The 23,067-nt window shown below is 42.9% G+C and overlaps 1 protein-coding gene across 2 annotated transcripts in view; it reads left to right on the top strand.

Moving 5' to 3' along the window:
* Positions 1-19,591, top strand: part of CCDC25 (coiled-coil domain containing 25) — a 39,297-nt gene extending 19,706 nt beyond the window's left edge. For both annotated transcript variants that reach the window (XM_088021000.1, XM_028114308.2), the window contains 5 exons: positions 44-119; positions 4,988-5,091; positions 5,297-5,499; positions 13,588-13,633; positions 18,054-19,591. In XM_088021000.1, the coding sequence (XP_087877126.1) occupies positions 44-119; positions 4,988-5,091; positions 5,297-5,499; positions 13,588-13,633; positions 18,054-18,083 (459 nt within the window). In that variant the 3' untranslated portion in view covers positions 18,084-19,591. The remainder of the gene's footprint in view (positions 1-43; positions 120-4,987; positions 5,092-5,296; positions 5,500-13,587; positions 13,634-18,053) is intronic.
* The last annotated feature ends 3,476 nt before the right edge of the window (positions 19,592-23,067 follow it).

The raw sequence follows: 23,067 nt of genomic DNA, 5'->3' as shown, positions 1-23,067 counted from the left end.
AGTGACAAGGTAGTGGACCATCTCTTTTATTTTTATGTTCCAGGGAGAGAAGATAGAAGACATACCAAAGGAAGTCCTGATGGACTGTGCCCATCTTGTGAAGGCCAATAGCATTCAAGGTCAGTTCTCTTAGATTTTCAGAATTAACGCCAAAATCTGTATCTGAAATTGAATACATTTTAGAGAACATGTCAGTGACTTGGGCTTGAGTCAAATGAATAATATGTAATATACCTTTCCCCTGTTTTCTTCTGCTACCTATCCGAGAACTGAAAGCTAATCTCTGCACCCCTCTCATGTTCGTGGTCCTTTCTCAGCTCTTTCTACCGTTGTTCCCCTTACCTTGACTAGAAGCTTATCTAAACCTGCCTACCCTTGATGTTATTTGTAGAAAGACTTTTGGGGGCGCCTGGGTGGCTTAGTCAGTTAAGCATCTGATTCTTGCTTTCGGCTCAGGCCCTGATCTCATGGCTCGTGAGATCGAGCCCCTCGTGGGGCTCCACACAGTGGGAGTCTGCTTGGATATTCTCTCCCTCTGCCCTTCCCCCAATGCGTGTGCATGCGCTCTCTCTCTCAAAGAAATCTTTAAAAAAAGGTGGAGGGCTTTTGGAAATGAGGTTAGGTTAATAGCTAAGCAAGAGATGTATGTCATGGCTTTATTTTTAATGCTGTGTGATGTCTTTCTTTCCATCATTTGTCCTTAAATTCTAGAACTCAAGTCTCTGTATCCCTGTTTCTTACTTTTTCTTTCTCTCCTTCTCCTCTTTCATACTTTATTCTCCCTGTATATTGTGAAGGTATCGAGTCTCTTGATCTTTTTATTTCCCAGAGAATCTCATTTAGTTGGTCTGGGGTGATCCATGAGTATCTGTATTTTTCCAGTGTTCTCCGGGAGATTGTAATATGTACAGAGGGTTGGTTGAGAACAATTGCCCTGTTTTAGGGGAGGCCTGTAATTCTGGGTTTGGTGCTTGTTTAGTTCTGTCAGTAGTAGATTTTTTTTTTTTTTTAAGAAATTTATTTGACAGAGACAGAGCAGGAGAACACAAGCAGGGGGAGCAGCAGAGGGAGAGGGAGAAGCAGGCTTCCCACTGAGCAAGGAGCCCAATGTGGGGCTCGATCCCATGACCCTGGGATCACGACCTAAGCCGAAGGCAGTCGTTTAAACAACTGAGCTACCCAGGGGCCCCTGTCAGTAGTAGATTTAATTGGTCAGTAGTCGGTACAGGTCAAGAAGGACAATTTTGGGGGAGGAAGTGGGAGTTAAAAAGGGGAGCCAGGAGATGGTGTTCTGCTAATAATGGTTGAGCTAGTAGGTTGGATTTTGGGGTGTAGGACACAGAGCTAGATAGAGCGGAGGTAAGTTTGGTTTGATGTGAGGTTGAAAGATTATCCAGAGGGTCGGAAAGAAATATGGTTTGGATAGAGGGCAGACACTTAGCTGATAGTAAGTACCAGGGTTGGAGATTACAGGGTAAGAGCTGGCCAGTATACTTCCCATCACTTAAGACTAAGTTGGGCAGCTTTACCGAGTCATATACCTAGCCAAAGAAAGAAGTCTGGTCTTGCAGAGCCACTGGTTTTCAACGCCATAAATCATTAAATTGCAGTTAGTCTTAGGACATTCCATTTTTATGAGCAGAACAGAGTTTTTAAGGTTTCCAGTCACGAGCTTCAGTTATTAAAGTAAAAATAATAAAATTAAAACAATCATTATCCTCTTGTGTGTTGCAACCTCTTTCACATGATCTTGTCCCCTTTCCATGCCCCTGGCTAGCAGATGTGACTTTATTAAAGGGTCTTTGGACTCTTTATTCTGGGCCTGGCCTCTTTATTCTTAATCTCTTTATAGTTTACTAGTTCTAGAGAAAACAGAAAAGGCAGAAGAGTCATGACACTGCCCTCCTCTGTTCTCCACTTCATCCTTCCACAGTGAGAGCTCAATTAGCAGAGTAAGAGCTAAGCCCAGGAGCCTCACTCATGAGTTGACAGCAGAGGATGCTGAGGATGCTCCATTTGCGTTGCTGTGCAGTTAAAATATTTTCCCCCCTCCTAGACTGCCTTTGGCTCTCAGAACGAAGGAAATTGGGTTAAACTTGTTTGTCATTGTAGAATCTGGTCAGTCAGTTTATACATAGAATCTTTTGCCAGATTAAGCCTTCTAAAGTCTTAGATACTTTCTATGACACGCCTCATCTTAATTATACAAATAAGTCCAGACTTCTTAAGCTAGAAGTTAAGCATCTCTGCTCTGACTACAGGCTTTTTTCCCTTCACATATTTCACCCTCCAGCCAAAGCATGTTTTGGCTGTTTTCCTACCATATATTTCTGCTTATGTTGTCTCCTCTGTCCTCAGTTTTGTCTGCCTTGTCAGTCGTCCTGCGTCTAGATGCAAGCTAAGGTTCAGGGTCCACCCAGTAGTTGTACTAATGGTAGTAATAGCTAACCTTAAACGTTAATTGCACGCCTGGCACTACATGCTAAAACTTCACAGATTATTTCACTTATCAACCCTACTGAGATATGCGTTATTATTTTCATTCTAGAGATGAGGGAGCTGAGCTTAAGGGAGTTAAGGAACCTGCCCAAGGTCTCAGAGCTTTGAAGTGTGGTGGTGGGTGCATTTGAAGTCACTCTGATCTGAAAGTCTTCTGTCTTAACCACTAAACTGTATTAACCTCTCTGATGGAGCCTTTCCCTTCTTCCAGCGTGGGTGACCACTGCCCTCTCAGGGCAGCATTAGTACTTTACCTGTACCTTTCCAATAGCATTTGATGAGTTCTGCTTTTCTTTCTTTTTTTTTTTCCTAAAGATTATATTTATTTATTTGAGAGAGAGCGAGAGCTGGGCGGGGGAGCGGGGAGGGCAGAGAGAAAGAAACATACTCCCTGCTGAGCAAGAAGTCTGATGCAGGGCTCCATCCCAGGACCCTGAGATCATGACCTGAGCCGAAGGCAGACGCTTAACCAACTGAGCCACCTGGGTGTCCTGAAGAGGTCTGCTTTTAATTGAGGTTATTTATGTACTTACCTGCTTTCCTTTAGTCTTGGAAGACAAGACCCATTCTCTGGTCCATGTTTGGATCTCCCGTAGCACCACACACATGGAGATTTTTTTAAAATCTTGATTTTGAAAAAAAAAAAAAATTTCAAACCTACAGCAATGTTGCAAGAAAAATACAACTCCTGTATGCCCTTCACTTAGATTCAATAATTTTTCCATATGTATTTGCTTTCTCTCTTTAATGTTCTAATTATTCATTTTTTTAGCTGAATCATTTGAAGGAAAATTATAGACTTCATAACTCTTTAGCATGTCCTAAGAACAAGGACATTGTCTAAGTAACTGCATTACTGTGACCAGATTCAGGAAGTTTAACATGGCTAGAATACTGTCATTTGATATACAGTCCATATGTAAGTTTTTCTAGTTGTCCCACTACTATCCCTTTATAGCATTTCTTTTTCTCTCTTTTTTTTTAGAGATTTTATTTATTTATTTGAGAGAGAGAGAGAGAGAATGCACAAGCAAGGGGAGCTGCAGGCAGAAGGAGAAGCAGGCTCCCTGCAGAGCATGGGGAGCCCAATGTAGGACTTGATCCCAGGACCCCGGGATCATGACCTGAGCTAAAGGCAGAAGCTTAACTGACTGAGCCACCCAGGCTCCCTAGCATTTCTTTTTCAGATCCAAGATCATATGTTATAGTTACTCATCATGTCTCTAATCTCTTTTAATCTAAAGATACTTCTTTGTCTTTCAAGACATTGACACTTTGAATGGAGACCAGTTGTAGGATATCCTGTGATTTGGGTTGGTCTGATGCTTCCACTTGAGTAGAATCACATGCATTTTCAGTCAGGAATAACATATAAGTGAAATCTGGTGCATTACAATCAGGAGTCACATGGTGCCATTTTGCTCCATTTTTGATGATGTTAATTTTGATCACTTAAGTAAGCAGTTATTCACCAGTTTTCTCCAGTGTATGTGGTGATTTATTTTTTTATTTATTTTTTTTAAAGATTTTATTTATTTATTTGAGAGAGAGAATGAGAGAGAGAGAGAGAGAGAGCAAGAGAGGGGAAGGGTCAGAGGGAGAAGCAGGCTCCCCGCTGAGCGGGGAGCCCGATGTGGGACTCGATCCTGGGACTCCAGGATCATGACCTGAGCCGAAGGCAGTCGCTCAACCAGCTGAGCCACCCAGGCGCCCCTGTATGTGGTGATTTAATAAACTATGTAATATACTGAAAAGGGCCTTAAAGAGTGTTGGGCCAGTGATTAAACTGGGATTCTTCAAGCTGCCTGACAAGTGGTCCGGGGCAGAGGGGAAATGTGAGGTGGAGGTGGTAGGAAGAATGAATGGGGTATGGGGTACCCGTCACCCCTTTCATCCAGAGCATCTCTGCTTTTATTACTTTGATATGTTTTCTTTGGTAAAAGAGGTACTACCACTGTGAAAAGAAACAAACAAACAAAAAATTCTAGTCCAATCTCTTCCTGTTTCAGATGAGATTCCGGGAGCCCTGGGCCCGTTCCCTAAGTGACACAGCTGGTTTGTGTTGGTGCCAGGGTCGCGTGCTGGTCTCTTGAATCCCAGACCATGGCTTTTTGCTTTATCTCGATGTTTAGCCTTTACTGAATCAAGGACTCCATTGGGAATCTGAGGGAAACCTGTTTGGTCCATTTCTCTTTTTTAAAAATGTGTATCATAAATTTTGTTTTCAGTATTTGGGAGTCTCAGAAGTCCCTGAAGCTAATCCACAGACCCCTGCTTTCCTTCATAACACTATTGCTTGAATTGTGTTGGTCACCTTTACCATTTGCCTTTCGTGGGTGGGTTCAAAAAAAAAAGTATTTGGTGGTTTGAATCCCTCAATGGCTGTCTGCGCTAAGCCTTTCCCTTTGTTGGATTTTGGTAATTGGCCAGTGGGTGAGGGAACGCAGTATCCTCCGGCCCTCATGTTGAAGACAGTCTCTCTTGGCAGGCTGCAAGATGAACAACGTTAATGTGGTATATACACCGTGGTCTAACCTGAAGAAAACAGCCGACATGGATGTGGGACAGATAGGCTTTCACAGGCAGAAGGATGTAAGTGTTGTGCACTGCCAGAGGAGGCGGAGTGGAGCCCCGGGCTTTTCCGGCTCCTGCCTTCATTGTTGAAGGCTCAGCATGATGTATGCCTTCTAAATCCCTTCTCAGCTGGGTTGTTTGGCCCCTAGAAAGTGTTGTCTCTGTTCTGGGGGGGAAAACCTACAAAAAGATTCAATAATGTTCCCTCCCATCTCCCTCAAAGGTGAAAATTGTGACCGTGGAGAAGAAAGTGAATGAGATCCTGAACCGATTAGAAAAGACCAAAATGGAGCGGTTCCCAGACCTCGCGGCAGAGAAGGAATGCAGAGACCGAGAAGAGAGGAATGAGAAAAAAGCCCAAATTCAGGAAATGAAAAGGAGAGAGAAGGAAGAGATGAAGAAGAAGCGGGAAATGGACGAACTTAGGTATGTCAGAGCTGTGGTATTGGTGTTGACCTTGGAGATTCCTTGCTGCTGATTTTCATCAGGGACCAGCCCGTAGGAAGGATATACTGGTGGAGGGCAGGACAGAGAACAGACTCAGGGCCTGAGATGGTCTAGGAAAAGGCAGTTATGCTCATGCGTTGGTCAAATGACGCCCTTTTATAGGGACGGGATATGAGTATGTGTGAAATAAAAGAGCTAATTTTATTCTTAGATAAACCATCTTTAGAGTTCGGTTTGTAAACATCTTCAGGAAAAGACAAGATGTTATATTAAGGATTTAACATTGACTTGCTGAGGTACTTGAATAAGGTGGTCTTAGCTCTGAAGCCCTATGCTAGTAATTTTTTTTTTTGTTTTATTTGTTTATTTGCGAGAGAGAGAGCACGAGCAGGGGTGGGGGTAGGGGGAGTTGAGAGCCAGAGGGGAGAGGGAGAAGCAGACCCCCAGCTGAGCAGGAAACCTGACGTAGGGCTCAATCACTGGACCCTGGGATCTATGACCTGTGCCGAAGGCAAACACTTAACCAACTGAGCCAGCCAGGTGCCCCAATGCTAGTAATTCTTAAAATCTGCTTTTTAAAATAAAAAATTTTTTTCATAAGTTAGAAGTGATTAATGTAATGAGGCCTACCCCACAGCACTACATTTTAAAATGATAAATAGTAGGGGGTGCCTAGCTGGCTCAGTCGGTGGAACATGTGACTCTTGATCTTGGGGTTGTGAGTTCAATCCCCATGTTGCGTGTGAAGCCTACTTAATAAAATATAAAATCTTTAAAAAATAAACAAAAATAAGTAAGTCAAATGATAAATAGTAGTTAAAATACAACTAGAGTCCTGAATTTCTGATGTATGAGAATCCAGACTGTATTAGTTTTCTGTGGCTCCTATAACAAATTATCACAAATTTAGTGGCTTCAAACAACATAGATTTCTTATCTTACAGTTCCATCCATTCCTATGTTAGAAGTCCAGCGTGGTTCTCTGGGCTAATATCAAGGTGTCAGCCAGGCTGTGTTCCTTTCTGGAGCTCTAGGGGAGAATCTGTTTCCTTTTCCAGCTCCTAGAGGCCACCCACATTCCTTGGCTTGTGGCCCCTTCCTCCATCTTCAGAGCTGGCCACATGGCATCTCTGAGACCATCCCTCCAGAGTCACAGCCCCATCTCTGACCACAGCCTTCTCTACTGTTGAGGACCAGTGCAGTGACTTTGGGCGCACCCAGACAATCCATAACCTCTCCATCTAAGATCCTTAACCCAACCACATCTGCAAAGCCTCTTGTGCCAGATGAAGTGACATATTTGCAGGTTCTGGGGATTGGGATGTGGATATCTATGGGATCATTAGTCTGCCCACCACACTGAATCTGTAGTAGATGTATATTTATACCTAAAGAGACTCCTGGGTTTTCTTTGTCAAAGAGGGAATTTAATCCTGCAACTTCTACTCACAGGATTTCTAGATTTTCCCACAGTTCTCCGTAGATATCATTTGTGTTAAGTATACCAAAAAGAAATGGGGGGAAGAAAAGGTATTGCTGTGCCTTTGGGAGTGCCATAGGATCAAAATGAGCTGTCTTGCCATGTCCTGACTCGGTTTCCTTGGAATACACTGGATGATTAGAAAGGTTGTTGGGTCAGAACGTAGGTATAATGATCAAGTACTGGTATTTCTTAGTTATCTGCATGCATGTGCTCCTTTGGGGGTTCTGCTGAAACAGGATAAGTGGCTTCATTTAAAATATATTCAGATGGAGAACTCCGGAAGTGTTATCCTGAGTTATAATCTGCTGACGCAAGACAAACGAATGCCCAGATTTGGTTTGAGCTAGTGCGAGTCTGCTTTGTGTTGTGAGTGAAAGAAAAATTATCAGCTCAATCAGCGCAGTAAAATGTGTGGAATTTTGAGCAATGTAGGATTGAGAGTAGCTTATTCATTTTTGTTTTTTGTGTAGAGTGGGGAAAAGATTGAAAACATACCTTCTTGTGCCCTTTACAGATCTAACAATTTTGTTCAGAAACATAATATGTTAGGAATATAATATCACTTAATTTACTTAAAAACTTAACGAGAAAGAATAGCTAACGTTTTTGGGCACTTGTCATCTGCCAAACCCTGTACTATATTTAGCTCCATTATTGCATTTAATCCTAACAATAGCCAATATGAGGCGAATACTGTTATTACCTGCATTTTCTAGAAGAGGAAACTGAGCCTGACAAGCAGTTAAGTAACTTGCCGAAAGTCACAGAGCTAGTCTGTCTGATTCTCAAGCTCGCAACACGCTATTACCACTCTTTTCTGCCTCTGTTCAGTCTATTCAGCGTTAAAGTAAAATTTATTCCATATGAATCAAGTAATTTATAGATACGGGAATTCATTTTAAAATGCATTTCATTTTTGCTTCAAATCAAGCTGTGTACTAGTAAAATTTAGGGGATTTTGTATATTTGATTTTATTAGTTTAAACTAAAACACCATGTGCATATTGCCCAGATTTTCTTTTATAGTATCAACAACACGTGAAATACTTAAATAAGTTGAGGGGGGAGAAATTCTCATTGTTATTGAATGAAATTTTTGCCTCAAAAGCAAATTTATCTAAATCAGTCCCATTTTCTAAGCTGTCCCTCGTCACTTGTAATTTTTCCATTTGTTTTCTCAGACACAAATTTTTATCCTATATCACTCTGGCCCATATATATCAAAAGGAGAATGTAAGTGGAATAAATGGGAAAATCACTTTTCTAGTTCATGTTTTTCTACACAGTTTGTCCTTGATGCTTTCTTTTTAATAAATGATCGTGGCTCTCAGAAAACCAGAAACAGCTGATGCGTTCATTTCTGTGAAACCTGTGCCACAGCAATGATTTGCTTTCCCAAGCTGCTGAAGCTGGGAGGGTGAGAGGAAAGGCTGCAGCGCGGGGAAGCCACGCAGCGACAGACCAGGGACCTGCCTGTTTGCGTGCCGGGTCCTGCAGCTTCCAGCCACAAGCTCTAAGGGTCCTGAAGTTCCAGCCACAAGCTCTAAGCTTCTGACCTGTTTTAAAATCTGTTTTTATACCTTGGTAGTGCTTTATACATCACCTTAGTTTCTGTCTTTGACTCTTCCACCCAAGAGATCAAATGCTGGGCCTACAGAATCTTCTCATTCTCAAGTCTTTCACTTGGCTTTCTGACAATGACAATTTCATTAGCTTTCACCAGCAGCTGGTTCTTTTATTTGGACCATCTGGTAGGGGATGTCCACTTTAGTTGCTTCGACTGCCTAAGAAACCGACTTTTGAGTCTGAAGGGGATTCTGCAGAGAAACCAAGAGATATTCTTATCCTGGAAGTGATCCCCAATGCCTCCAGATGATTTCAGCAAAGAAATACTCAACAGCCTCATATCCGGAGATATCCAACTTCCCTCCAATTCTAAAACCATTATTTAGATTCTTGTCCCCTTTCTCTTCTCAACTTGTTGAACAAGAATGGCAGTAAGCCTCTCATTTCTAATGTCTACTGGGAGAAGAAATGGATGGAATTGCCATTATACAGCTCCAAGTTCTCCGAGCTCTAGTCAGGATCCTCTCTCGGCCCTCAGCTCAGCAGTGAACAAAGCCCAGCCTGCCCTGTGGAAGGCACGACTTCCTGCTCTGAGGCGAGGAATGATAACCCCTGGAGACAGAACTCCATCTTGTTCTTGCCGATGAGCCTTTACTCATTTACTCCTCAGCATGCAGAAACTGTAACGATCTGATAATGTAAATAGGTCTACATAAGGAACATCCTCTTAGACAGGTTTTAGAAATATTTGGGGTTGTTGAGAGGGCAGTATATTAACACCATCTGTTCACCATTTTCTTCATCTAAACCATTGTGAAAATTTTCCCCTTCCTTAGACTTTGCATATTCTCACTTACCCATCTTACTCGTTAGTTCCTTAGACACATGCCCTGTGAGCCTAGGAGTTCATGGGGTTTGGGGTGTAGGGAAGAAGCCTCCTTCCTTTCTGTGACTGCTACACTGCAAGCCATACATTAAGATGAGGTAATAGCAGAGATTCAACACAGGTTTTTAGAGTAGTTGGTGTCTTAGATGTGACCTTGAGAGTGAGAGAAGCAGAACAGCTTCTACTCAGTCTACATTTGGTTTGAGAGAGCAGGCATTTGGAGAAATCCTTTAGACAGGTTACCTGTGAGTCTCCCAGTGGACACCATCATTTATTAGCAGGTGCTAGGGAAGAGCATCCCTGGCTCTCTTCAGTGTGTCCTGGCTGCGTCGTTTCATCTCTGTAGTGGAATGTGTGGTTGCATCCAAATGAAAGCTCACCTGCTCTGTTTCGTCTTGTATTCACTTATTTGGGCTTTGTGGTATTGTAACAAACATCAACATCAAAATCAAGCTCCACCATGTGGATATTGAAACCAGAAGAAACAATAGAAAAAGCAAAAAGGTAGTTAATAGAGGATAAGTGAGTAACAAATCAGAAAAGAAAAAGGTAGGGACTGTGGCTACCTGAGATAGAGATATTTAAAAATTGGGAGTCTGGGAGGTCGAAATATGAACCCAAGGCTTGGGTGATTGAAGTCAGACAAGTACCAGGCCCAGGTAAAACAGCAACTCACAGGTGAATGGATCATCAGTTTGGACAAGTAACCTGAGCTGGATTTGGGGACAAAGATGACTTTAGCAAGATGGTTAATGTGGGGGGGGTTGGGGCGCCTGGGTGGCTCAGTCGTTAAGCGTCTGCCTTCGGCTCAGGTCATGATCCCAGGGTCCTGGGATGGAGCCCCACATTGGGCTCCCTGCTCGGCAGGGAGCCTGCTTCTCCCTCTCCCCCTCCCCCTGCTTGTGTTCCCTCTCTCACTGTGTCTCTCTCTGTCAAATAAATAAATAAAATCTTTAAAAATAATAATAAAATAAAATCTTTAAAAAAAAAAGATGGTTAATGTGTGGAAAGTTATAGCTGATAAGTGGCAAAGCAGAAATTCTAACTCAAGTCTGGAGTCCTGAGGTCCACACCGTACTGCCTGTAAGGCAAGAAAGGAATGGGTTGGCAAGGCCAGAGTCAAGGTCATATATAGGCAAATAAAAGAATAAAAGATTAGGCACATCGGAGAGTGATTTTAAAAGGTTTTGCATAGTACAGAGTTTCAGGTTGTAAGTGATAAGGAGCCATCATAGGTGTCCTAGGATGTTAGGAAGAAGTAGACCCGTAGGAGGAGTTTAGTGGCAACATGTAGAAAAGGTAAAAGACCAATGATTAAAAAGAGGATGTAGTCCAATGTAGAAATGACTGCTTTAATTAGATCTTCTTTGGTTTCTCCCTCACGCACGAACACTGCTGCCTTCTATAACTAATGCTCTTTGTGCTCTAGCTCTCCATTTTAATGGCAAACTCCTTCGAAGAGGCACTTATATGCATCTTTGCATCCCTTTATGTGTGATCCGGTGCTTTGCATATGCAGTGAGTGATTGGTTAATATATTTACGGATGTTTATAACAGAGATTGGCTTCTCTGATACAGTGATGTCCGAGCTAAGATCAGAACTATGTTTGCTGGTTAAAAGGGGGATGGGTGGCAAGAGGGCTCTAAGCAGAGGGAACTAGGTGTGCAAAGAAAGACTCTGTGCGAGAGGCAGCAAGGCAGAACCCAGGACTAGAAAGGTAGGCCCAAATGTATGGAACCCAGGAGTGAGGGAATGCATGGATCAAAGTGCCCGGGCACACGGGGCCTGTTGGTGTCATGTTTGTCTTCATCCTTCATCAGACTTTTGTGAGATCATCAAAGACTTTTAAGCAGGGGGTTGCATGATCAGGTTTGTGCTTCGGAAAGCTCACTTTGCTGACCTGAGTGGAAGGGGAACCTGGTGGGGGGTGGCTAGGCCAGTTAGAAAACTATTAGTTGTCCACAAGACAGGTGATAGTAGCTTGGAATATGGGAGTGTTGTGGAGGGGTAGAGAGAAGTGGACCAGGGAGGTAAAATCACAAGATTTGAAGCTAGATCGAATGGAGGGGACGGGCAGGGGAAAAGAGTGACTCCTAGGTTTCTGGTGTGTGAGATGAAATGGATGGCGGTGCTGTTCTCTGGGCCCAGGGGATGCTGGGAAAGAACCAAACAGGCGTGGGACCATGAGTTGCGAAGGGACATATGAATCTGACAATACCTCGAGGTATCCAAAAAAATGTCAGATAGGCAGATGGATGAATGGGACAGAGCTCAGAGGACAGGCATGGCCTAACAAAGGGTAACTCTGTATGTGGCTTTCATCGAAGTGGGCTCTCAGACCCAGTGGTTCTTGAACGCAGCTCGGGGATGCCCATCTTCATTAGGCGATTTTGAAATGCAGCCAGGATTGAGATTCCCTGTTGTAACCACTTTGTGCTCAGCATGCCTCTCTCTTTCTGCTCGTGCAGCTTCTCCATCTTACCTGGCTATTTCTTAGAGATACCACTTCCTCCGACAAGCTTCGCCTAATCTTTCTCTCCAAACGTCTCCCAGATGGTTGTCTCAAACTGGGACTGTTCTCCTTCCCTCTCGTTCTCAGTTTTCCGTTTCTACAGTTCGTATTCTCTACTTGGATGTCTCACCATTCCTTCACATGCAACCTGCCCCACACCGAGCACACCTTCCTTGCAGCATTTGCCCATTTCTCTCAACTGTAGCATTATTTTCTTCAAATCACCCAAGGTAGAAACCTTGATGTCATCATTGATTCCTCTCAGATTTATCCCGTCTTACCAGGACAGCTGTTAACAGCCTGGATTCATGCCCTCAGTAGAGGAACATTGCAACAGACTGGATGGAGCATGATGGCAGGAGTGTGAGCTCAGGAGTCCGACGCGGATTCAGAGGCTCGCTTCTCCACTAGTTAGCTGGGAGAGCTTGCATGACTTCCTTAACGTCCCCCGCTCTGCCTCCTGTGTCTTGAGTAGGCATGAGACTCTCCCTTGCCTTATAAAGTGGTTGGGGGGATTGGCAGTAATCTATGAAGCATAGAACACAGGTCCTAGCAAAAAAAGGATACTTGGTAAATGGTAAATGTAAATACTGTTACTCTTAACTCATCTCCTTGCCTTAATTTCCCTTCTCCCTCTCTTCTGTCTGCTACAGATTAAACACTGGTGTTCTATGGTCTCACTTTCCTTTGTCTCTTTGTGTATTTTTAATTGAACTTTTTGCAGACTTATGGCTGAATAGGTCGTATCTCCTCTCCTGGTAAGCTCTTTGGGGCTAGGCTTTGTCTTGTTCATCATGTTCTGTTTTCTTCCCATCTCATCCTCCACCCAGGCTTAGCACAGGGCTTTACACCTCATGGATATTTAATAAATGCTTGTTGAATCTCATATGTCTCTCCTCTGCTCCCATCTTATGTTGTGGCTTCTTGCCGATCATGTTGTGTTAGCTCACGCAGTTAGGACAACATAATCCGGCCCCACACATCCAGCCTAATTTCCCGCTACTTTGTCTTCGGACTTCACTTGAATTGACTTGAGATGTCATTATAAATACCATCTCTTTGCCTTTGTTCCTACCATTCTCCGGATCTGCTGCTGTGCTGGTGCATCTCCTCGTGAGTTCCTATAGCCTCTGCAGTCTGGGCAGTCCGTCCCCAGCAAGGAGTCCTGTCTGCTCTTGGCCATAGATGGGTTTCCTCATCTGAAAACGCCACTTACCTCACAGTTAGTGTGGAAGTGACATGAAATGAGTATGAGCAAGCACTTTGTAAGCTGTAAAGTGCTGTGCACATCTTATTCACTGTTCAAAGATATTTGTTGCAATCTCCTTGAGGGCAGGGATCATATTTTCCTTCGAAAGACCCTCAGCAGTGCTGGATACATGGTAAATGTTCATGAAATACTTGCTGGCTGGATAGCCTTATTTTGTTTTGTTTTGTTTATTTTTAGAGAAGGGGGGACTTAAGCAGGCTCCACATCCAATGCGGAGCCTGCCGTGGGGCTCAATCTCACCACCCTGAGATCATGACCTGACCCAAAATCAAGAGTTGGACACTTAACCGACTGAGCCAACCAGGCGCCCCTGGATAACCTTATTTTAAATGTGTTGTTTTCTTTTAGGAGCTATTCATCACTAATGAAAGTTGAGAATATGTCTTCAAATCAGGTATGTTCAAGTTATTTGTTTTAATGTTGTACCTTAAAATAATCAAGAGTTTTTAATAATCAAGTGACTAGCCAGTACTGATTCACATGTTGCTGATGGCTTGACATGATTTGGGAACCATCATATGCTCAAGTGCATTCTGTTGGGCATTGCCCCTCTTTCCCTGGGGCAAGAGGGAAAGAGGGGCAATGTGTTTTTAAGCAGGTCACCTCACGGAAAGAGATCATCGGGCTCTGTTATGACGTGCAGTCTGTTAACAGAACTTTCCTGCTCCTTATTTCCCCTTCCCTAGTTGTGGCATGCAGAAGGGCCCTCATTAAAATTCTACATTAGTGTTACTGTAGATCCTATATTACAACTGAAAACAAAATTCTCACCTTCAATTAAAAAACAAAATGAAAGTATTAACCCTGAGATCTTACCTGCAGTCTGAGTGACAACATTGGTTGATTTCATGTTCCTCAGGACCTCAAAGAGAAATAGAGATCAGATTATAGTACTGAAAGAATTTTCTTAGTATCAGCATCTAATTATTTTATTGGAACTACGTCAGGGACTTACTGTCCATGAATACTCTCTTCCCAAAATTTATTTTGAAGTGTCTGGAGATAGCTCAATTTAACTATTATGTAACAGGCTGCAGAAATCGAAACTGGGTGGATATATTTGCTATGTTGCACGTTTTATAGTACAGTTTATAAATACAGTTGACCTTTGAACAGTAAGGGGGCTAGGGGTGCCAAACCCCCTACACAGTTGAAAAATCTCCATATAACTTTTGACTCCCCCAGCACTTAACTGCTGGTAGCCTACTGTTGACCAGAAGCCTTACCCATAATATAAACAGTCGATTGACACATATTTTATACATCATATGTATTATGTACCATGTTCACACGATAAAGTAAGTTAGAGAAAAGACCATAAAGTCATAGGGAGAAGAAAATACTTTTACAGTCCCAAACTATATTTGTTGAAAAAGGGTCTGTAGAAGTAGACCCGTGTGGTTCAGACCCGTGTTGTTCAGGGGGCAGCTATGTATGCTTTAGATCTTGTTGTTGAGGATACTAGGCACTAATTACATGTGACCATTTAAATTTAATTAAAATTTAATTTACTTTAAAGACTCTTCTCAGTCATACTAGCCACATGTGGCTAGTGGTCACCATATTGGACAGCGCAGAAATAGAACATTGCCACCATCACAGAAAATAATATTACACACTACTGCTCTAGATGCTTAGAAATAATTAACAGAATTTAAGATCCCGTAAAGGTCATCTAGTCAAACCCCATATTTAGTTCATCAGTGGGGGTTGTTAGTAGGATTTTACACCTTGTTCATATCTCGATGTCCTTCTAAAAATGAATAAGGACAATATTCTTATTTCTGTCTCTGGGAAGAACTAAATTTATGAGGCTCCTTTGTGAGTCAGAGATGTAGCTTTGTAATTTATTCCTGAAAAATTCAAGAGTAGCATTATGTAATTAAATACACCTTGAATTTGAAGGTTAGAGCCCTAAGCTATCATTTACTACATGGATAAGCCTAATAAAGTTATTTAACCTCTCTGAAGGAGTATTCATCAGCAGTGGAAGGGAGACTTAATTACTTCCTGGGTCTGCACTAGAATTTAAACAAGGGCATATATGTGAAAGTTGTTCCTTAGTCTCTGAATATAAATGGTCATTGTTACTTCTTGTCGATACAGCCCTTAACTGCTCTTTTCCCACAGAGTTTCAGTATTAATGGTGATATGTATTTAATCTCTTCTGGAATCTACTATTAGATTTCTTGGAACTCTTAAAACAGCTTAACATTTAAACAGAAGTCTTTAACATACCCTCAGTCTAATGTCTTTGTTGCGGTTTTGTTGCTTAAAAATCTTCTGTGATTTAGAGGCTACTTTCTAGCAGAAATTGGGCACCTGGATTATGTTAATCTTAGGCATTTTCATTTCCATCATTGTGGATTATTAAATTTTGGACATTCTTCTGGAATTAATACACACACACACACACACACACACACACACACACACACACAAATATACAGACATGATCTGAGTAGCGACAGATGTTAAAAGCTCCAGGATTAGCGGGGCGCCTAGGTGGCTCAGTCGTTAGGCATCTGCCTTTGGCTCGTGTCCTGGGATTGAGCCCCACATCGGGCTCCCTGCTTGGCGGGAAGCCTGCTTCTCCCTCTCCCACTCCCCCTGCTTGTGGTCCCTCTCTCACTGTGTCTCTCTCTGTCAAATAAATAAATAAAATCTTTAGAAAAAAAAAAAGCTCCAGGGTTAGCAAGTCAGATTTATAGACCAAAGGACTCCTAACTCTTCTGCCGTTCCTCTCTGTCTGTTGTTTGCTCCCCTGTCCCTGAGCTCCAGGTTTCAATCAGATTCATGTTTCCAGGGAAGTTTTGCACTGGGAGTTTTTACTCTGTCTTGCAGTGGAAGGACTCTTACAGCTTTCCCCCCATACTGCCAAAGAATAGGTTTTCATTCTCCTTGTAACCCTCTTCTCTTAAGGGGATACAGACCTTTTATGATCCAGTTTGGCTGCATGATCAGTTGATCTTCAGTTAAAGCTGTGTTTATATATGATAGGACTTGAGTTTTCATGTGGCTTATATAAATTCATCAGGAAAAATATTAGTCTTCCACTCTGAAGTTGGTTTTAATTTTGAGCTCTTGTTCTCCTATTTAATCGTCTTCAATCTGTAGTTTCTTCCTAATCATTTAAATTTGTTATCAGTAAACAGTTCCTTTCAATACAATTTTATTTGTTTATCACTTTATAGGTGGATGACAGGAAACTTATTTTGCTATATTGAAAAACATATTGACTCTTAAAGGGAATCTTAAATATAAAAATTGGCCAAATAGGGGCACCTGGGTTGTTCAGTCATTCGAGCGTCCGACTCTTGATTTTAGCTCAGGTCATGATCTCAGGGTGGTGGGATCAAACCTCACGTTGGGCTCCACACTGGAGCCTGCTTGGGATTCTCTCTCCCCCTCTCCCTTTGCCCCTCCCCACCCCCTGCCCCACTCATACACTCTGTTTCTCTCTAAAAAAAAATAAAAAAATAAAATAAATTATCCAAATAAAGTCTTGGATCTTGGATGTCTATTTAAAAGTTGCTGTAATCCCCAAATACAGATCTGTAGACACTCTGCAAATCTGACTCACAGCCTTTATCGGGAGTGACACACTTTCATTGTCACCAATCCAAATTGTCTTAGAGCATTTTTCCACCTCGGTGTTTGGGTTCTAATACTGACCTTCCAAGATAGATGGTGACTCTTTGAACATCTCTGATGCTATAATTTCAGCATAGGACTCTAAGGCAGTCACAGTTCTGGTTTGTGCATAGAATACCAACATGAGCTTGCTCTTCATACAATTATCTAAGGCATATTTGCCGTGGTCTTGGTTCGTTGTGCTCCTTGACGAAAAGCACAGAGAACTACTGAGTGAAACCGGCGATCAAAGCAGACCTCAGAAACCAGCGTTTCCTGCTGGGATCTCCTGTTTCCTGGCCCATCTTTTATAAGAGCTATTAAGGAGGAGCAGAGCATACATACCTGGAAGCCTGAGCCCTCCCCTTCTCTCTCAGCTCCGGTATCAGGCCATGGGAAAGAGAAGCTACAGCAAGTGCTTTGTTCAGGTTATGACGTTTTCAAGCTGATGTCCCAAACTTAGACACTTAGTGAATGTTGGCATCCAGGGCCGTTTTCTCAGGGTATGCAATAGATCAAAAAGAAGTCTGGGGCTCTACTTTTGTCCTTGGTCTTTAGGACATGTCTATAAGCCACACAATAAAATCAGGGCCTTTCTACTGTATACCATCGTATAAGGTTTTTTAATCAAAAACTTGGCAGGCCACTGAACTTGTTACCTAGCCTATGGCTTCCTAATCACTTTTCCTATTTAAAAAAAAAAAAATCCATCTTGTGACAACCTTGAGGCTCAAAATAATGGAATGTAGGCCAAAAATGTGTTTGCCTAATTACCTATTGGCAGCATCCTTGGCATAAGGATTTGAGGCAGGATCTGTTTGGATTCATATTTTGCTGCATTTGTTGGAGTGATCACATTTTGTTCTCATCACACTTGTTACATCCTGTCCTAGGGCAGGTGGGCCTTTACTTCATCATTTGGAAACCGTTGGTCACTTGTTGCTGTGTGAGTCAGGCCATAATTTAATGACACCATAGAAATCCAGCTAGTCTAAACAACTCCTACTTTAAGATAGAGAAGCGGTGAGTGAATTTAATGATGTTACTTTTTACTTTTACTTTCTGAACTTTGCAGTTACGCATCAGGAAGCTCGTTACTTAAGACTCATTGTGTACATTTTTAAAAATTTGAGTTATTTATTTTGAAGGCTTTTATAGTTTCACTTTTTTGTTTCCTACAGGATGGCAATGATTCAGATGAATTCATGTGAATGGAGGAAAGGACCTTTGAAAGATGTGAATTTTGGGACAGTTGCAGACGGTTTGATTTCATCTGTGTTTGGAGTTATAAAAAAAAAAACTAAAATTCTACCTTCATTCTACACAAATATTACCAACGTTGGAGTCTAAAAAACAAAAAAAGTGTTCCCTTTTTTGCCGACGGAAAAGGATCAGATATTTATAATATATTTGGACTTGAAAAACAGCATATAACTTTAGGAAAGTGAAAATATTTTTGCTGAAAGATGTCTTGGTACCTCATGACAGTTGGCTGCCCTTGTTCTTGGGATAGACTTCAGAACAGACCAGCTCTGAGAAGTATTTGTTACTGTGGTCTGTCCCTGAGAACAGATGTCTTGAGAAGCTTTTTCATATTCCTAAAATAGCTTCACTTCTGTTAAGAAGAATGTATCAGTGAGCAATGTATGCGAACGTTGCCCTTGGCCCCGATTTCCTGACTAGAACAAGAAAGCTTCCGGGTTTTGACGGTGATAGTGATATTTTCAGAAGATTGCCGGCTTCAGTAGTCCCGTCCCATGGTATCATGTGAGTCTGTTAGGAGCATTGTCCTCAGCTCTCCCCTTGTCCTGGCTTCCACCTTCCGCATCCTTTCTCTGAGCGAGGGCCTTCCCTCTAGTTACCATTGTGCTTAGAGAAGTAGTCCGTGTTAGTCAAGGTCAGGCACGTGGCAGTGTTTACCTGAGTGCCGAGTAACCCAAGCCACATACGTGACAACTTCGAGGCTCTGGAGCTGTTGCTCAGCGCTGAGGGGAGAAATAGGAAGGCATGATCTGAATCATTTTGAGGATGTCAGGTTACCTGATTTTCGTCTTGGGATGCACATGCAGAAAGCAAACGTCCCATGTTGGGGTTATGATCTTAGAAGGAAGCATTTCACCAGCCAGCCAAGTAATTTGTTTATTTACCTTGAGACAATATTTACTTTGAGTTGTATCCCCAGAGTTCAGATTTCTCAGTTGTAGGCCCAGTAACTTAATATGTAACAGGACTACTCATCTGAACCACCTACTCTCCAGTGGGATTCTGAATAGAAGGTATGTTTTTGTTGCAATCCCGGTAGGAAGCAACAAAACAAAACAAATGAAAGAAGAAGAGAACAAAGCCTGCAGGTCAGGAGGCGCTCACATTCACATTTTAACCACACCCAGAACTCTACATGCAACTTTATTCTTCCTAACTGTATTCTAACCCGGTGACAGTTATCCTGTCAGAGCACTTTGGAACTGTGGGTAAAACTAAACGACCTCAGTGTTTCTATTTATCCCAAGTTGGTGTGTGGGGTGGAACTGGAAAATTTCCCTGAAGCATAACTCGGCCAGATTTTGAAGAGGTAGATATGGGAGATTTTTCCCATATGATGACTCTAGAAATTAGTGATTTTGTGTGTGTGTGTGAGAGAGAGAACATTCAGCCTGGAGTTCTGTGATTTTAGAAATGTAAAAATAAAGAATCATTTTTTTATTTGGAAGGACATTAATATATGAACTCTTAGAATTTGCTCATTATCCCCATCCCCACGCTGGTTTTGGAGTGATCCGGTTATAAAAAACCTCGTCCATCCAAGGCTCAACGTGGCAGCTTCTAGAACTTCCTCCTCCCTCGTGGCCATGTGTGTCTCCCCTCCAGATGCCCAGGGGGCCGAAGTGGATGACCTTTCCCAAGCCCTCTGTGGATTGAGTGGAAGCTGGTAGGGCTCCTGCCAGGCACCACAGGCACTTCTTTCACGCTGCGGCCAACATCTAGAATGGGGAGAGCTTGTCTCTGGCCTCACCCGTGTTACCTCAGCCTGCCACCGCTTCTGAAGGACTCCTCTGTACCCCCCGTTACGGCAGGTAGAGTTAACACTTCTGGAACAGACGTCTATGTTCAGGGTAGTGAGAGATCCTGGGGTCCAAATTTTAAACCTTTCCCAATTCACACCTCACATTAGTTTCAAGTGTCAAAGCCTCTCCTCTGAATTGCCCAAGTTGAATTCCTAGCTCTCGAACTTCTTGAGCTGCTCTGTGCTGATTTCCTCTGCCTCTGTGTGTGTTGGGCGGGGGGGCAGTCTTCTCCCCAGCGCCCGTGGTCCCAGAAAAAAACAAGGACCTTTTCTCTTGACGTTGGTTCCGTGCCCACAGGTCACACTGTTGCCGCTGAAACCATCTCATTTCTTGCTAGTGACATGTTTCCTAAACTACCTGTAGGAGAATTGCAAATCGTTCTTTTTAGGAACTGTGCCTGTGATCAAATCCGTGCATTGTGAGGGTGTGTCTTTTCAACTGTGTCTCATTTCCCTGCTCCGATCTGCATGCCAGTGAGGGTCGCATTATTTAATCTGCTTCACAAGCTCAGCTCTTTTACAGCTTTAGAATTCATTTCTTACCGGCCTTTGTCGATCTGGGGTCACGATCTTTGGGCGAGGGCGCTCCGTCACAGTGCTGGTGCTGGAACGCGTGTTGGGGAGCTTACCGAAGTCTGTAAGGTGTGGACTTTAGCAGAATAGGCAACAAGCTTTAGTTGAACCCTGTCAGTAGCCCTTGTTTATTTTGTTGTTTTATTTTTAACTTTCTTGAAGCCCGGCTTTTGGTGAGCCTTTAAACTGTTCAGTGCCAATGATATCCCCACTCAGGAAGGAAGGTGTCGGGTGTACACAGAGCAGGAGGAGAAAGAATTCAGCTCTGGCCTCCAGCTGGGGACCAGCTCTCCCTGCCACCTTTGCATCTGAGAGGCAAAGCCCTTGTTCTCTGGGCTAGAACAGGTTCTGGGGAAAACCGCTCAGGACACAGAAATAGAACACCTTTCCTTTCCAGTTTTTCCTGAGCTGTGATATTGAAGCCTGCTTTGTCTCTGTTTGATTTCAAATACAGCATTGTGAATAACAAATCCCAGTGAGTGGGCAACCTTTTGATCTTAAAGTAGACTATAGAACAATCCAACTGTCCTATAATCAGAAGTGTAAAATTAGAAACTGAAATTTCAAGCTAAGTGTCAGTCGCAGCCCATCTCACTCCATCCAGTAAGTGTGACAGCTCAGAAATGAGGCCACTGCCAGCGCCCAGGCAGCCTCCCATTCCAGCTTCAGTTGGAGCTCTTCTCTGCTCGCCTGGGCCTGGCATGCGGCAGGAGGCCTTAGGCGCACTACACAAACGAGAAGATGCCAACTGCATATTCATCACGTCCTGGAGGAATGATATGTAAAATACAATAAAAGCTTATAGTTTGAGTAGAATCGTGTGTGTGTGTGTGTGTGTGTGTGTGTGTGTGAGATTTTACTTTTCACTTTGCTTCCCCAAGCCTCTCTCACTGATGGGATGTGCATACCTCTTTTAGGCAAGTAGGAAGAAGGAGGTTCTTGGCTGCCTGAAATGATGCCCTTCAAACGGTCAGTTTTGCTCCTTACCAGGAGGAAAAGAGCAAGTTAGGGTGAAGGGAAGATTGCCTGAGAATTCAGGAAGAGAAGCAAAAAGCCTGGATCTCAAGGACCATGATGTTTGAGCACTAGCATTCGAAGTTTACAACTTGATACCCCGCCTTCCAGAATTCTTAGGGGTCTGCTCAGATTTTGACCAGGATGAGGCTACACTTCTGAAGACTTGCTGGAATGGTATCCTTTTTTTTTTTTTTTTTAAAGATTTTATTTATTTGAGAGAAAGAGAACATGAGTGGGGGAGGGGCAGAGGGAGGGAGAAGCAGACTCCCTGCCAAGTAAGAAGCGCGACGCAGGGCTCATCACTTGATCCCATGACCCCGAGATCATAACCTGAACTGAAGTCAGAAGTTGAACCAACTGAGTCACCCAGGCGCCCTGGAATGGTAGCCTTGATGAATGTAGGAGCTTTGGACCAGCGTTATTTACAGATTCACCCCTTCTGTGGTGGTGCTTTTTCTGTAACTGAGTATGTTTGCAGGGGGAGGTCTTGGGGTAGAGGGAGCCACAGAAACATTCAAGTGTCTCTCCCAGCCGCAAAAGCATATTTGAATTCTTCAATGATTATTAGAAGACATTCTTGAGTCCTATTTCTCACTAGTCAGGGCAATACCTACATCCTTTTGGTTTTAACTGCCTTAGCTATGAGAATTCTTGGATTTCGGTGTTTGAGTAAACTCAAATATGGAGAATATAAGTTGAAACCAGAATTTTCATACCAAAAATGTAGAGGTCCATGCATTTACTTGGTGGCTTCAGGAATACACTGCAAATACAAATACCTATCTCACACCACGTGTTATGCATGGTTTGTCATTAGAATAGATTTTTACCTCTTTTTCTGGCTCACGTTGATGGCCTCCTTCTGCTTTTCTGATCTCACAGTATCAGTTACTTGAGGAACTTCCCACCTTAGTCGTTGTGACTGTAGTTCTGCCCCGGAGCCAGATGAAATAAACTTCTCTGCTGTTGGCATGCACCGATTGGCACTGACCTGGCATTTTCTGCCCGTGTTGATAGCCAAGGAATGGAGGCCAAGGGAAATGAAGGTTCACCCTTAATATCTTCTGTAGCGTTTACTCGTTCCCGAACCTGGTGAGTGGGTGTCGATATTTAAGACTGGGAAAAAAAAAAAACAAAAAACTCTCCTAAGTCAGCATGCGTTTTCATTCCTACATCAACCCCATCCTGTAACCACTGCAGTAAAAATATAAGACTAATGGCCTGACATTTCACATCCTGCCTGGCTGAGGCCTAGGCGCCCGCACTCCTGCTGGTATTTTGGGTTCTGCTTCAGCAGTTTGCCTCGCAAAGACCAGGCTAACATTTGCTTCTGATTCCTGGGATCTGCTTCTGAGAATAGGATCTGTCAGCTGTCAAAGGCTGGTCCGTTAGTCTTGAACCTTTTTGGCTCCTCGGCCAAATCCAGGTTCAATGGGTCAAAATTACAGACTGAAGAAGGTCAAGAGACAAATACTATTAGAGGCAGTGCCCTTTACCCAGCTCAGCCTTGCCAGACTTCTCTTCAGCTGTGAAGCCCTTAG

Source organism: Eumetopias jubatus, unplaced genomic scaffold (genome assembly GCF_037043125.1).
Source record: "Eumetopias jubatus isolate StellerSeaLion01/CBP00866 unplaced genomic scaffold, mEumJub1_p1.0 scaffold_2, whole genome shotgun sequence".
NCBI lineage: Eukaryota > Metazoa > Chordata > Mammalia > Carnivora > Otariidae > Eumetopias > Eumetopias jubatus.
Note: the sequence above shows the minus strand (reverse complement) of the source record. Positions and strands in the feature narration are given on the sequence as shown.